Source organism: Vipera ursinii (assembly GCF_947247035.1).
Source record: "Vipera ursinii genome assembly, chromosome: 4".
NCBI classification, from domain to species: Eukaryota; Metazoa; Chordata; class Lepidosauria; order Squamata; family Viperidae; genus Vipera; species Vipera ursinii.
This window is the reverse complement of record NC_139514.1, coordinates 118,152,259-118,169,086: the sequence shown is the minus strand read 5'-3', so window position 1 is coordinate 118,169,086 and position 16,828 is coordinate 118,152,259. Positions and strand designations below refer to the sequence as shown.

General features: G+C 42.4%; 1 protein-coding gene across 1 annotated transcript; it reads left to right on the top strand.

Moving 5' to 3' along the window:
• Nucleotides 1–2,592: 2,592 nt before the first annotated feature.
• Nucleotides 2,593–8,122, top strand: CCDC122 (coiled-coil domain containing 122; the record flags this gene model as incomplete). Its single annotated transcript, XM_083362356.1, has 4 exons — nt 2,593–2,706; nt 3,652–4,053; nt 5,338–5,454; nt 7,970–8,122. 4 exons carry the CDS (start codon nt 2,593–2,595, stop codon nt 8,120–8,122), a joined length of 786 nt encoding a protein of 261 aa, XP_083218482.1.
• Nucleotides 8,123–16,828: the final 8,706 nt, after the last annotated feature.

Below are 16,828 nucleotides of genomic sequence, written 5' to 3'. Positions count from 1 at the left end.
TTTGTTTAGCCACCTTTCAAAGCTGCAAAGGATCTTCCAGCAGAGGCATTTGCGACTCAGATTCGAAGTTACGATGGCCAGGCTATTCCCTCCCTAGTCACATGACTGCACTTTGAGGGTTGGGCAATTGTCCCGTGTTTGCGACCGCTTGCAGCGTCCTCCAATCGCGTGGCCACGTTTTACGGCAGTTTTGCATTTATTTTCTGCAAAACCGGCCCTTGGCAAACCATCAGCTGGTTTAATGGACGCAGCGTTTGCTTAACAACCGTTGCAAAAGAGGTCTCCAATCCCGCGGGTCACTTTTAAGACCATGACAACTGCAATGAGCAAACTGCCTTACGTGTTGTAACTCGCGAACTCCTCGGAAAAGGGAGAGACCTAACTTTCTTCCTGGTTTATACACCTGCTAGAAAACCTTGAGATCTCCAGGTATTAGCGATACTAGGAAGTAAATAATAGGTGTAAAAAGTTGTTTCCACGTGAGGAATGTGAGCGTGTAGGTTCTTAACTGAGTCTAATTTAAAAGAGGAGCTGAGAAATGTAAAACTCAAAAAAGAGTTTTGAAATACCATTTTCCTTAGGATGACGTGAAGGGCCCCATATATTTCGCCTGTTCTCTTTACATAATTTCAGTCCTTCATCATTTTTAATGCTCCATTTTAGCCATTAGAAAAGGACACGCAGTAATCCTGCAGGAAAAGAGAACCAAATTAATTGTGGAAACAGCAATTTTATTGCTTTGGCCTTCCATGCTGCTAGACGGATCGAATTGAAGTTCTGATAACTCGGTTTTGTCAAAATTTCCTTTTCAAAAATTCTTTTTCTGCTTCTGGAATGACTGCTTTTTAATATTGTCCAACCAAGGCCCTGATTTGGTGGTACTTTGTGCATCTCAAGGCCTGCTTTAAAAATCTGAAAATCCAGATTTTTTTTTTACCTAATGCTAGTTTTTTTTAGCACAAGTGGGGCCTTGCCGGCTAGAGTTGTGGAATTAGATTCATGTCATATGAATATAATGCAAAGAAGAATTTGCAAATTTGCAGCAGTCTGTTATGAAGACTGCAGTTTCTCTAAGGGTGCATTTTTGACAGTTTTTGAAAGTCAGAATGATAGATGTCAATCAATTCAGAAAACTTACTGCTGAAGAATTTCTATTGATCCCTAAGAAATGTAATTTTTTCCCCCCGGATTTGAGGATCTGTAGCTTTTCCAAAGAGTTTACATATGTAAATAGTACGCAGGCGTGCATGTGAGCATGATAATATAACATTTTACATTGTTTTGCTCGTTCTTTAGATTTAAAGAACAATACTACAGTGCTAACTAGTAAATAATGGAATTCATTTTACATACTGTAGAAAGATGGGAACAACATAATATATGACATGGCAGAAAACTGAATAAATGGCTAGTCTCTTTTTTTTTAGTCTCTCAGCAAAGCATTTTAAAATTTCTGGATAAAAGGACTGAAGAGAATTGTGATTAAAATGACAAAGGAGAAATAATTTTAAAAGCTGCATAAAATAAACAAAGGCACAGATGCAAAATTGCATACTGAATTCTCTACTTAGCACATTCCTGTATGGAAATTTAAGTATGCAGAGCAATAATGCCATAAAAGCAATGCTATCTGTAAGATTTTTGAAGTGTTTTAAAAAGCAATTTGATGCAATTGAAGAATAAGTTAAAATGGCTATTATTTTGCCAGATACATAATGTAAAAGAGAGGGGAAAAAATAAAATAAACGGTGTATACAAAAGTTTTAGGCAAGCTTGAAAACTAAGCAGAAAGAAAACATATAATATGGAACTTCTAAATTGTTCTCCTGCCTTGGAATTTATCCCTTGCAAGGAATTTTTGGGCAATTCTCCATTTTGGAGCCAAAAAATTAGAACCAATCATGGATGGATGATCCAAAGCTATCTCTTTTGCTGGGCTTTGGATTATTCATTGATTTTAGTCTTAGTCTTAGTTTAAAATTGCTCAAGATTCCAGGAATGCTACTTTATTGTCCTAAAGTATGATAACATTGATTATTGATTGATCTATATCTCATTGCAACAAATTACCATTGCTAGTTTTATTAATTTGCATCCTAATAGCAATCCTTTAGGAGATTTTCAAATATATTTTAGGACATGTGGCAATCTTAAAGTCAGTTTAAGTGCCCCTGTTGTGATAGGTATGGAATTTCTTTTTTTTTTACCCAAAGAAAGACTGCTTTTATCCAATTTTGGCTAGTTTACATGCTCCATAACTTTTAGTTATTATTTACGTATTTGAGAGAACATTGCGGACATACACAAAGCCTAAAATTAAAATAGGAATGGGAACGGAACACTGCTTAAATGCTTTTCTCCCCCCCATTCTCTGTTTAGAGTAAATGCCAATTGGCTCACTGGCAGTAATCTTAGCATTTTAAGGATCCACCAGCACTGAAGTACGATTACAGGATGTCTTCCAATTACTTTTGAGAATTAGAATTAGGGTAGCGTTGAGGGCTGTGTGGGAATCAACATTACTCCCTAACCTCTTCCCCCTCCTCCTCCTCCTCCTCCTCCTCCTCCTCCTCCTCCTCCTCCTCCCTAGGCATGGGTGACTCCGATTCATTAGGAATTGCTGAAATGGTGAGACGGGTATCCGAGCAGCAAAATACACAGGCTTCTGAAATACAAAAAAGCAAGGAGGTGCTCACACAACTCCAGGTAATATTTTAAAAATACTTTACCCTCCAGGAGTACAGTGGCCGTGGAGAGAGGTTTTTCCCATGGACTGGAGGGGGCCTGGTTTCGCATGCTGCCTGCATCCCGTGGATCGGGCTTCGCTTGTGTCCGCAGACCGACTTCTGACATGCCGCGACCCGGTGCCGGTCCACAAACCAAGGGTTGGGGACCCCTGCAGCAGAGAAAGAGCAGGACTGACCGACTGATTCTAAGTTTGGTTTTGAGAAAGGAAGACAAAAGCAGAGCATGTTCTAGCCAACAGAATAAATTTCCTTAAATGCTTTCAACCTCTTTGTATCAATGGCAAGGCCGGGAAGAAAAAAAAAAGCAAGCATCTTCTTGAACTCCAGCAAAATGTTAAACAGGAGAGTCTTAGAAAGTGCAATTTTAGCTGTTGAGATCAGCCAGTCAAATGTTGACTGACAGCCTAGGGAAGGCGGAGTACAAAGAATTAAAAAGTAGAAAAAATACATCCGCATAAAAAAAATTGCATATAAAAAGCTAAAAATGAAATCTTTTAGAAAATCTGAAAAGCGGGCTGGGAGCCATCAAGAGATCCAGTTTAGTGAGCGGTTAAGGCAACAGGCTAGAATCCAGGAGACGGTGAGTTCTAGTCCTAACATAGGCATGAAAGCCATCTGGGTGACTTTGGGCCAAGTCACCAGGAGACTGGGAGTTCTAGTCCCATGTTAGCCATGAAAACTGGCTGGATGACCTTGAGCCCATCACCAGGAGACTGGGAGTTCTAGTCCCACCTTAGGCACGAAAGTTGACTGGAGGTCTTTGGGCCAGCCCTTCTCTCTCAGGCCAACCCAACTCACAGGGTTGTTGTTGTGGGGTAAATAGAAGAAGGAAGGTGTGTTATGTTCAACTATTTGACTGTTTTGAGTATTCCTTGGTTTAACTCTGAAATATTTTTTTCTGAAGGCTCAGCTTCAGAATCTTGAGATCCAGAGGAACTCCATTGTAGCCGAAAGAAAGGCCATTGAAAGGCAGACGTATTTCTCCGAGGAAGCCATAGCAACCACCAGACGCCACTGCGAAGATCTGGAGTCTCAAATCTCAGCCTTGCACACCAAGAATGTGAAGCTGACTCAGGACGCTGAAGCTCTACAAGAAGAGTTTGAAACGAAGCTTTTAGGAAACCGGGCTTACTATGAGAAAATGGCCGCTCACCGAAAGCGGTTTGAGGAAGCAGAAAGTAAATTGCCTTTTGTAGTGGCGCTGAAGACAAAAAGGGACACCATCCAGCAACTGATGGGGCAGAAGAAAGAGCTGATGGCTTCTCTTCGGGAAGCAGAAGAACAGGACACGGTTGGCCAAGTCCAGGTCTGGTTCACGGCCTTTGCAATTATTATATCTTTCTCACCAAATCTGCTCTTCGTTTCTTCTGAAGAATACAGCTGATTATCAGTGTATAGCAGGATAATTTGAGGAGGGGAAATAAATACAGGTAGTCCTTGACTTACAACCATTCATTTAGAGACCGTTTGAAGTTACAACAGCCCTGAAAAAAGTGACTTACGACCATTTTTCACACTTATGACCAGGGTCACAGGTGGAGGGGGGTGTCAAGATTTGGACGCTTGGCAACTGACTCATACTTACGACGGTTCCAGTGTCCCAGAGTCCCCTTTTGCAGATTCACTTAATAACCGGGTTACTAACTTAACAACTACACGCTGTGCATTGACAGCTTTGTCCGAAGTTACATTTTTACCTAAGACAAGTAAGTATTATGTGTAAACACTGTCATTGTGTACTGTGTACAATGATTCACTTAACAACTGTGGCAAGAAATGTCGTAAAAGAGGGCAAATCTCACTTAACAACTGTCTTGCTTAGCGAAAGAAGTTTGGGGATCAGTTGTGGTCGTAAGTTGAGTACTACTCATACTTGAGATGCATTCCCTTGTAAACCTCTGCACAGGTGCGACGTAGTGAATTGTTCTTACTGTTAACGAGTTTCCCACCCACCCCTAACATTCAGTAGAATCTGCCTTCCTGCAACTTATTGTAAAGCCATTATTTTATGTAGAATCCTTGGTTCTCTCTGAGCCTGGTTGTTTTCTTGCAGATGCTTCATTAGCCAAACTAGGTAATAACATCAGTGCTAAAAAGGAGTGGGGTTTGCAGAAAGGAGGAGGAGGAGGAGGAGGAGGAGGAGGAGGAGGAGGAGGAGGAGGAGGAGGAGGACAATTGTGGGGTTCTTGGTGCTCTCTGAGCTTGGATGTTTGCTTGCAGACGTTTCATGACCCAACTAGGTAACATCATCAGAAACTATTGTATTTTCTGTACAATAGAAAACAAACTTTGGCTATGTTTTTAATCTGACATCCCTCTGATACTTTAAGTCATCCTACTTTTCTCCTTTTCTTCTTCCATGTTTAAATAGATCCTTTTCAGCTGAGAATAACCGTCTTTAGTTTCCAATGGGTGCTAATTTAAGTTTCCGGTGATAGCTTTCAGGTTAACAAACATGAAAAGAAGCAATTAAAACCACTCTAATTATCAACCCCTATGAATATTTCTGCTTTCGTATCATGCCCTCTTCCCAAATATTATCAGATTTATTTTACCATTTCTCCATTCTCTTATACGTATCCCTGTGCAGGATGAAATCTCGTGTCTGCAAAGTGAAATAAAGATTTTGAAAGAGGCTGTGGGTGAAATGGAGAACGCCATCGGAGATGAAAAAAGCAGGCACGCTAATCTTCAGAAAGAAATTGAGGTGAGTTTTCATCTCTAAAGTTATTGAATCTCATCTGTTTTTTATATTTTTTTGTAATATATTTTATTGGGGTTTTTTTTGAAAACATAAATCACTTCATAATTGGTGAACAGTGTGTTTTCTGGGTTGCAATTGTAAAACAATCATTAACAATTGATTTCTATAATCCATATTCCACATAATAGTTTTAGTTGATTTCCTATTTTCCCAAGATATCCTCTTTTGCAAACATTGAGTTAATACAATTCTTATTGTTTTGATAGATAACAATTAAATATTTAATTTTTTTCTCAATATTCCTAAAATATTAATCATATCAGTATAATATTTCTTTTCTATTCAATCGTTCTGGTTGCCTTATCATAGATTCTGTTATTCTAGTTTATTTCTCCCACCTAATTCTAGGTGTTCTTACGGGTTAGGATTTTCTCAAAAATTAATTACATTTAAAAATTTAACTCTATTTTTCCATATGAACCATCTCACACTTTTACATTTCTTAAGAAATAGTGAAAAAAAAGAAAGGAGAGCAAGAGTAAAGAACTCACCTATTTTTTTAAGAAGCACTCTTAAATGTATGCATTTTTGAACAACAAAATTTTTTTAAATGGCATCCCAAAGACAGCAGTGTCCTTATCGCACAACTATAAAAGCAGTTAGTCAATTTTATCCGAGTATGAAATTATAAACTCTTGTCAAGTGAGTTTCTGTGGTCATATATCGGCTGTCCTTGTTGGCACTTGCTGAGAAGGCAAAATTTAAGATGTTGTTGACATTTGCACTCAGAACCTTAAGATCACCTTTTCAAGTCTGTCCCAGCTGTGAAGATCTGCAAAGTCTTTCAAAGGAAGCCAAAATTGATTTACTTATCTGGCACATGAATCAAGGTTTCTCCTCTCCGGTTTCCACGCAATACAATTTACTCAGTCGCTAATTCCGTAAGGCTTCGTTTTTTCCCCAGTATTGAGAAAAACCAGTAAAGTTGAATCTCTGTAGCAGGTTTTTCATTGGATTCAGTGTTAGGTTAAAATTATTATTTAAATGTGCTCGTCTCGGGGTGTTATTTCTACACCGTTCTCTTAGCTGAACTGATAATCCGGCTGACTTGTAAGGTAGATCAAAATAAATTTTTGCTTAAATCTTTTTTATGGTGGGCTTTTCTTGGATTTAAACCCAAGAAAAGCCCACCATAAAAAAGATTTAAGCAAAAATTTATTTTGATCTGCAAGTTTTGGATTATGAACGACATTATAGGGAGAATTTTTCAAATGTATGTACCGGTACTTCTAGAGCACAGTGATCCCAAACTAAGAGTTCTTAGACCACACATGGAAAGCTGAATTTGTTTTTGGTGACCAGGATAACCAAAAGATGTTGAGACTCTAGAAAGAGTGCAGAGAAGAGCAACAAAGATGATTAAGGGCCTAGAGGCTAAAACATAGGAATAACGGTTGGAATTGGGTATGTGTATGTGTAGTTTAATGAAGAGAAGGGTGAGGGGTGACATGATAGCAGTGTTCCAATATCTCAGGGGCTGCCCCAAAGAAGAGGCAGTCAAGCTATTCTCCAAAGCACCTGAAGGCAGGACAAGAAGCAAAAGATGGAAACTAGTCAAGGAGAGAAGCAACCCAGAACTAAGGAGAAACTTCCTGACAGTGAGAACAATTAAGCAGTGGAACAACCTGCCTCCAGAAGAAGTGAATGCTCCAACACTGGAGGTTTTTAAGAAAAGACTGGACAGCCATTTGCCTGAAATGGTATAAGGTTTCCTGCCTGAGCAGGGGGTTGGACTAGATGACCTCCAAGGTCCCTTCCAACTTTACTATTATGATTTTGATTATGATATTCTCCAAAGCACCTGAAGGCAGGACAAGAAGCAATGGATGGAAACTAGTCAAGGAGAGAAGCAACCTAGAACTAAGGAGAAACTTCCTGACAGCTGGAACATTTAATCAGTGGAACAGCTTGCCACCAGAAATTGTGGGTGATCCAACACTGAAGGCTTTTAAGAAAAGACTGGACCGCCATTTCTCTGAAATGGTCATAGGGTCTCCTGCTTGAGCAGGACAAGAAGACCTCCAAGGTCCCTTTCAGCTCCGTTGTTCCGTATTCTGAAGGATAAAATCTAATGCTATTTGCATGGGATGTCATTAGTTTTATGGCTACTTATAAAGAGAATGTTATTAGAACAAAGGGGTTCCGCTTTGTGCTGAACAGATGCCCTGTATTTGATTTGCATGTTGCATATTTTGTACTTCTGAGCAGATATGCCCTGGATTGCGTTGTGCATTTCAGACGTGAGATTTAGTTCCATTTTAATTCTGTTCAGCGGGTATTTATTCAGCAATGCGTCCCACTGCGCCCAGTGAGTTTATTCCAACTCCTTCCGTTGGAAAGCCGTCTCTTGTCACGCTGCAATCTGCAAATCTTTGCCCTCCCTCGTACTGTCCACTCGCCTTTAATCACGCAGGACTTTCTTTCTCAGAACTGTCCTTTTATTCTTGCCGGGATACAGCTGCAGAATAAGAGAGGCGAAGCGGTTTTCAGACGGCTGCGTTGCCAAGTTAACAACCTGGAGCTGGAGAGAAGGCAGGGGCGTTTGAAAATGCAACAGCTGGAGGAGAAAGCCGAAGAATTACGAAAGCTTTTGCAAGCCACAGATGAGTAAACTCATTCAAGGAGATCAGCTCCTCCTTTCAAGAAAGAAGCCGTTAACGTTCTCATTTTTTCCGTTCACCAAACCTCTGTCTTTCCTAGTTGCATTATCTTTGCAGTTGTGTTGTTTTTCCTGGCTGTCCTCAAACTCTAGTAACATGACATTTATCGCTGGTGCAAAAGTCAATTTGCGATATACGACCCAATATATAATCCAGTTGCTCTTTGATTTGCTGCTGTTTTGATTTTTGGTCTCTGCACACTGCAGTTAGATCTTGCAAGGGTGATCTAAGGAGGCTGCCATTGATGCCATGTTAATTTTACGACACACTCAAGGAGGCCTTGTGGAGAACGGGGACTTTCCAAAGGTCACCTAGTTTAATCGTTTAACAAGATAAAGTGTGTTTGGAGGGAAGGGGATGGCTTGCAGGTTGAAAATACATCTTAACGCGTTCCAGTTTGAAGCATTCTTAACTAAAGCAGCAACCTGAGCAAAAATAATTAAAGACAGGGGGCATAATTATATTTTACGTGCCCACGAGTGCCCTTCAGCACTTTTGGGAGGTCAATAAATGCCCAGAGTTATGGAGTGGAAAGAAAAGATGGATCGGTCAGGAGTTGCGTGACTTTTCATGCAGAAAGAGCAAGTTCAAAAACACTCCACAAAGTGTTGCAAAGTAGCTCCTCTAGCAAATTCAAAACAAGAAACCAAGGCAGCAGAGAAAGGCTTTTTCTTTTTAAAAAAAGAAAGCATGATATTCCAGTAAAACTAAACCTTTTGCTGTTCCTGTTTCATTTCCAAAGTCCACGTCCGTCCGATCCATTTTTGCCGTTGCAAAGGAAGGCCGTATGGCTTGTGTGCTTCACGTTCGAATCACTTCTCGATTAAAATGTTGTTTCTTTGCATCCGTTCTTTTCGTTTTTGATTACACAACGCCCCATTTACTTAATGTTTCGGCATCCACAATTAGGAATAACACTGCTGACAAAGCAACTTCTCTTAGGATCTACTTTCTTTCCATCCCGCACCCCTCTGTATTCTGGGGTGTGTTTTTTTCCTATTTAAGTTGGCAGAGTTTCGTGGTTTCAGGAAAAAGATTCTGGTGTTAACCAGTGACAAGAAAACTGGTTGCATGGATTGGCGTTGTAAGTTATGAGGAGAAATCAAGGGAAGAAAAATACAGATTCTTCTACCTGTGGATTCTGGAGGGCGGAAAGATCCTGCCAGGAATGTTGATGGAGATTCTCACTCAACCAGATCAGGGATGTCCCAACGATGCTTTTTTTAATGAGGCCACTGGACTTTGGTGTTTTTTCCTTTGAAGACGTTTCGCTTCTCATCCCAGAAGCTTCTTCAGCTCTGACTGGATGGTGGGGAAGGGAAGGATTTATACTCCTTGCAGACCGCTGGTCATTTGCATCCTTTTTTCGTTGAGGCCACTTGGAGGTTTACCTGTGTCCTCAGCGTCACCTGAATGCTCCAAACCCGTTTGCACCACTCAGGTGACCCTCGAAGACACAGGTAAGCCTCCAGGTGGCCTCAACGACTCTCTAAAGGAATGCAAACGACCAGCTGTCTGCGAGGAGTATAAATCCTTCCGTTCCCCACCATCCAGTCAGAGCTGAAGAAGCTTCTGGGATGAGAAGCGAAACGTCTTCAAAGGAAAAACGAGAAGGTCCAGTGGCCTCCTGAAAAAGCACCTTTGAGAACCTGCCAGGAAAGATAATTTGGGATGAAAAAAAGGAGAAAAGTGGATCTTGCTCGTATGCTACACAGGGCACGTTTTATGGTACACCAGGAAGACCAAGTAAGACCAAAAGACTTGCCTGGCTGAGGAATTCTGGGAGTTGCACTCCACGAGTCATAAAAGGGCCAAGTTTGAAGACCCCTGACCTAGACCTATACAACATTGGAACTGGATGACGTTCCTCTCCTTCTCCTTTCCACCTCGCCTCGTCCTAATTTCAACCCTTTTGCCTCTTTAATAAAATGGTTGGTTCCTCTCGATTTTCTTTCTCAGCATAACGTAGGAGAAGAGCAGAATTTAAACATCCTGTTCCCGAACAGTGAGTAACGAAGATAAAAACCATTTTTATTTTAACATTGCTGTGTGTTTGTGTGCGCTTGCATATACACACCCATGCATAGATGCCTAACGCGGTTTGATGGCGCCCCCTAGTGGCAGAATCCTGTCTTTGCCTGATGCTCATATGAGCAAATGCAAACGCGGGCGTTTATTTTCCATTTAGGGCAATTCCTAAAGAGAAACCGAGGCAGCTTTATTCTCTCGTCCAAAGAGAATAAGAATTACATCCACATAATTCAAACCCATCCTGGGTCCTTCCATAAAAAACAAAACAAAAAACAAACTTACCTAATTTAAAATAACTCATGGGAAGCTAATAACCTGCCTTTGTCTTTGCGTTGGGTGTCGACACGGACAATTGACGAATCAGTTAATTAACTAATAACCTAAGTACCTGTGTTAATGTGAAACATACTCCTTGAAAATTTTGCAGGTCCGCGGCAGGGAGGATTTAAGAGGATCTTTTTAAGAAGACAGGCAGTCCTCAACGTACGGCCAAAATCGGGCCCGCTGTTTATGCTGCTAAGGGAGAGGTTTGTTGAGTTTTGCCACGTTTTACGACTTTTCTTGCCTCCGTTCGTTAAATGAATCACTGCAGTCGCAGGGTTGTGAAGGGAATCTGGTTTCCTCCATCGAATTTGCTGGTTAGATGATCCCAAAAGGTGATCGTGTGAATCTTCCGGCACCGTCGTAAATAGGAGGCATGCAAATGTAAATCACGTGACCCTGGAGGATGCTGCAAGGGTCGTAAGTGTGAAAAACGGTCGCAGTGCCGTTGTAGCTTTTAATGGTCTGTTGGTCTTCCTTCCAGCCCTAAATCCTGGGCTTTGTGGACGAGCCCCGAATAACCCTTGGATCAAAGTTCACAAAGCTCCCAAATTCAAGGTTTTGTTCCCAGCTGGAATAATTCAGAAGCAGCCACCAGAATTTCTTTCTGAGATAACCGTAAAGCCACATAAACGGAGGCCAATGAAGAAGTCAAGAGACCTCGGACACTCTACAGATTGGCCCTCTGGAAGAAAAACAGCCGAGTCCGCCCCCTTTTACGACCTTCCTCGCCACAGTTCTTAAGCGAATTGCTGCAGATGTTAAGTTAGCGACACGGTTGTTAAGGGAATCCGGCTTCCAAATTGACTTGGCTTCTCAGACATTCTCAAAAGACCCCAGGACTCGGCAACCGTCGTAAGTACATGCCAGTGGCCAAGGGTCTGAATTTTGATCACGTGACACGGAGAGGCTGCATCGGTCACAGGTGTGAAAAATGCTTCTCCTCCTCCTCCTCTTCTTCCTCCTCCCTCCTCCTTCTACTTCTCCTCTCCTCCTCTTCCTCCTCCTCCTCTTCTCTTCTCCTCCTCCTCTTCTCCTCCTCTTCTCCTCCTCCTCCTCCTCCTCCTCTAATTCTCCTCCTCCTCCTCTTCTTCTCCTCCTCCTTCTCCTCCTCTTCCTCTTCTTCTCCTCTTCTTCTTCTCCTCCTCCTCCTCTTCCTCCTCCTCCTCCTTCTACTTCTTCTCCTCCTCCTCCTCTTCTTCTCCTCCTCTCCTTTCTCCTCCTCCTCCCTTTTCCTCCTCCTCTTCTCCTCCTCCTCCTCTTCTCCTCTTCTCCTCCTCCTCTTCTCCTCCTCTTCCTCTTCTCCTCCTCCTCCTCCTCTAATTCTCCTCCTCCTCCTCTTCTTCTTCTTCTCCTCCTCCTCTTCTTCTCTTCTTCTTCTTCTCCTCCTCCTCCTCCTCCTGCTTCTTCATCTTCTTCTCCTTCTCCTCCTCCTCCTCCTTCTCCTCCTCCTCCTCCTTCCCCCTTCTCCTCCTCCTCCTCCTCCTCTCCTCCTCCTCCTCCTCCTCCTCTCATCATCTACTAATGAATCCACACAGCATTTCAAGAAAGCTGCTGGATCAAAATTTGGGACTTTGATCTTATATATGTTGATGGCAGCAAGTTTACTTTATGCACAAAAAATGGAAGACGCTCCGATTCCCACAATGGACGGATGGCTGGCAAAGTCAGTGGAGTTAGCAGAGGTGGCTAAATTGACTGCTTCGATTATAGAAAAACAACAACACACAATTACTTTTGTTTCTACCTGGAAACCGCTTCTGGACTTTGTGCTCGAGGTGGAAAAAAACCCCAAAACCTTGATTTGGAGTTTTACCAATTAAGTAGCTTTGTTGTTATAGAAACGGCTAGTTTGTATTATCATAGAAAAGTAAAAAGTTGAGGTTCGGTGCAGTTACCTTATTCTACTGCACCAATGTTTTTTTTCCTTCTTTTGTCCCTTTGCTTTACACTTCTCTCTTCCCCCTCTTACTTTTCCATGATTTGATTTTGCGTTTTTGCATTTTATATTGTAAACGAATAACATTTTGAAATTGTGAAAAGAAGAAGAAAGAAGCCAATGGAGAGACGCAGAAACGAATCTTTCGCGCATCCTGCAACTACAAAAAAACTCGCGGTCATTGGCAGAAAAGAAAGAATGAAGAAGATCCACTAAGAAATCAAAAGCAGCTCATTTACAAACCTCACGTTCTCGCTTTAAGTGGCCTTAATTTCTCCCTGGCACTCTCTCCTTTGATTATTATAAATCAACATTTGGAGATGCCATGGGGACTACTTAAAGGCTCCCCCCCTCCTCTGCCCCCAGTCTGCAGCTTTCTCCTGTTAGGAAAAAAAAGAAAATAAAAGAGCAGCTATGCTACTGATTTTTTAAAATGGTTTTCTACACTTTCCTATTAGTCAAATCCTAATAATTTCTTTCAAACGTCTTTATTTTCCCTCCCATCAGGGTGGAACTGACGTAAATCCAGGCTCGGATCGGGGAGGGGGAACTAATTTCTTTAGCAGCAGGAAATGGGATGAATGTTTGCAAAACAATCAGCCTTTTCCCCTCTCTTCTCTTGTTGAATCTGTGAAGTTTTGTGGTTTTTTGGTGTGTGTTTTTTTGCAGTTTTTATTTGTCCTGTGAAACTGGAAGGACGGTCAAAGTTCAGCATTTAATACCTTGAAGCCTTGTGGCAACCTTTGACAGTTCATGAACCTCGGCTGTCCAAAGGACATCTGAGGCTATCCCATATCTGATAAAAAAATATCATATTTTACTTCGAAACAGCAACTGTGAGAGGGACCTTGGAGTCCTAGTGTATGATCACTTAATCATGAGCCAGCTGGGTTGTATAAACAGAGGCAATTGTCCGCAATTGTTTTTATTGGGCATAATTACGGATACTACTGTTGTGGACACTAAGTTGATGTTGAACTTAATTACGGCAGCGAGACTTTTAGTAGGTCAATATTGGAAGAAGGAGGAACTGCCGACTATAGAAGAATGGACTTTAAAAGTTTCTGACCTGGCGGAAATGGCAAAGATTTCGGCTTATTTGAAAGATCATTCGCAAGAACGTTATATTATGGAGTGGAAAAAGTGGATTGATTACATCCAGAACAAATATGGGACTAAAAAGTTTCATTTAGCATTTGTATAAGTTTTGATGTGATATTAGTATTGCTTGTAATCATTTTATATGAGCTAGAGTGCTATAGACTTAATAGTTTATTGTTGTTAACATATGGTTGTTTATGATTGCTTTTACCTTTATACCTTGTATTTAGCTCTGGGAAGTCGGGGAGGGGGGAGGGGGAAGGGGAGGGGGGAGGGTTAGGGAGGGCTAGGAAGGGTTGGGTGGGGGGAGAGGGGGAGGGATTGTTAAAGATAAAATGTATTGAAAAACTTTTCAATAAAAAAAAAGATCACGCAAAGTATGATCACCGCTTTACAAAGACCTAGTAAGGCCACACCTGGAATTCTGCCGCCAATTTTGGTCACCATACCACAAAAAAGAGGTTGAGAGTCTGGAATAAATTCAGAGAAGAACAAGGAAAGGACGAGAAAACAATGGTTGGAAACTGACCAAAGAGAGAAGCAACCTGGAATTAAGGAGAAACTTCCTGACAGTGAGGACAATCGACCAGTGGAACAGCCGTCCACCAGAAATTCGTGGGCGCTCCATCCCTGGAAGTTTTCAAGAAGAGATTGGACAGCCATTTGCCTGAAATGGTAGAGGGTTTCCTGCCTGAGCAGGGGGTTGGACTAGATGACCTCCAAGGTCCCTTCTAGATTCTATTCTATTCTATTCTATTCTGTTCTGTTCTGTTCTCTTCCATCCCCAAGGCTCAGTCAGGCCAGTTCTAATACAGGTTGTCCTTGGCTTACAACATTTCATTTAGTGACCATTCAAAGTTACAACGGCACTGAAAAAAAACAACTTACGACCGTTTTTCACAATTACGACCTTTGTAGAATCCCATGGTCACGTGACTAAAAATCAGACATTTGGCAACTGACTCACATTTATGACGGTCTCAGCGTCCCAGGATCATATGATCCCTTTTTGTGACCTTTTGGCCAGCAAAATCAGTGGGGGAAGCCAGATTCACTTAATGGCTGTGTTACCCACTTAACGGGTGCAGTGATTCGCTTAACAACTGTGGCAAGAAAGGTAAGAGTGGGGCAAAACTCACTTGGCAATGGAATGTTTCACTTAGCAATAGAAATTTTGGGCTCCACTGTGGTCGTAAGACGAGGACTAATGTAGTGTCAATAAAATCCAGGCTGCCTCTGCAATTGACTTGCTCTGCTCTTTGCTGACCAAAATAACTTGGGAGAAAATGGAGAAGAGAGTTATCATCGTTACTTCTGCATGTGGGAATGGCGTTCCATCCATCCAGCCGACTTACTTTATCGTTAAAAAGGTACTACTGGGTGGAAGTGTACATCTACAGGCAGTCCTTGACTTACAACAGTTCATTTAGCGTCCGTTCAAAGCTATGACGGCATTGAAAAAAAGGGACTTTTGGCCTTTTTTTCACACTTACAACCGTTGCAACGTTGTCACGTGATTAAAATTCAGAGGCTTGGAAACGGGCATGTACTTACGACGGTTGCACCGTCCCCGCCCCCAGGGTCACGTGATCCCCTTTTGCAACCTTCTGAACAAGCAAAGTCAATGGGGGGCGGGAACCCTGATTCGCTTAATGACTGAAGTGATTCACTTAAGAACCGTGGCAGGAAAGTTTTGTAAAACGGGCCAAAATTCACGTAACAATCGTCTCGCTTAACAACGGAAATTTTGGGCTTGGTTTTGTAACCCCAAATATGTCGAGTCCCTCGGTGCCTTAGCGCCCCCCCCGCCCTCCACAGGTCCCAGCTTTAAAATTTAGTCTGTTCTAAAACGTTGCCTTGATCTTTCTCCCGTTTTATCAGTTGCAAAGCAGCCGGCGGGGGGGGGGGAGGAGGAAGGAAGGAGATGTCTTTATTCAGCGATCCAAACTTCCAACAGGCAGGGGGTGGGTTGCAATTGGGGCAGCCCCCTCATCTCTCTCTTCCCCCCCATTCTCACCCACGTCCCTCCAGGACTGTTTTCCAGCAAGACAGAGCATCGTCTCATTCTGGCTCCGTCTGGGTCGGTGGTCTCCTAAGGCTTGATGAGCGGGAGAGTTAAATGCATTTTAAAAGGGCTGGAACTTCAGTTATTGAAGAAATGGTTTTCATTAGCCGCCCTGCAGGAGGAAAGGTCTTAAGCTCCTGTTCCTTGCCGCCGGCATTTTATTAATTATGACGCCTCCAGCCGATTCTTTGCAAATGAATGGGCAGGCTGCAAAGAGCCGTTTAACCCCCCTATAATATCTAATTTGGCCTGATGGAAAACAAAGCCTGACCCAGCGATGGAGCTTCAGGAGGGGGAAACGGCCGCCAGGGGTCAGCATTGCTCGCCTTATGAATGTCCTCTCAAATTCCCTTTTTTTCCCTTAAATGGGTGGGTTCCTAGCCCCCACCCTTTTAAGCAAGGCGATCCAACTTAACCCAGGAGGAGGCGAGGGGCAAATCGAATTTAATCATCCGTTTTCAGAGCTGTTTTGTGATGCACCCTGCGTTTAAAACCGCAGGGTTTGTTTCGATGGGCAACGCAATCACCCGGGGGAAATTGTCCCTTGGGAAAATGCATCGGGTGGGCACGGAAAACGAACACGCTCTGTTTGGGAACTCCTCTTAATCGCAAGAAAAACAAATTTCCATCTGTATGGGTAGTCCTCAACTTACGACCACAATGAATAATAATAATAGCAGCAGCAGCAAGAACAACAACAACAAAAGAGCTGGAAGGGACCTTGGAGGTCATCTAGTCCAACCCCCTGCTCAGGCAGGAAACCCTATACCATTTCAGAGAAATGGCTGTCCTGTCCCACCACCCAGTTAGACATTATCAGTGGAACAACTTCCCTCCAGAAGTTGTGGATACTTCAACCCTGGAAGTTTTTAAGAAGAGACTGCACAACCATTTGTCTGAAAGGGTATAGTGTTTCCTGCCTGAGCAGGGGGCTGGACTAGAAGACCTCCAAGGTCCCTTCCAACTCTGTTAGTCTGTTAAATAATTAGTGGAACAGCTGGCCTCCAGAAGTTGTGGATGCTCCATCACTGGAGGTTTTTACGAAGAGGCTGGACAGCCACTTGTCTGAAATGATAGAGAGTGTCCAACCCGAGTAGGGGGTTGGGCTAGAAGACCTCCAAGGTCCCTTCCAACTCTGTTATTCTATTCTATATAACCTTCTTTCCCCAAAGTTAAGAGGATATGGAATGAGATTGAAAT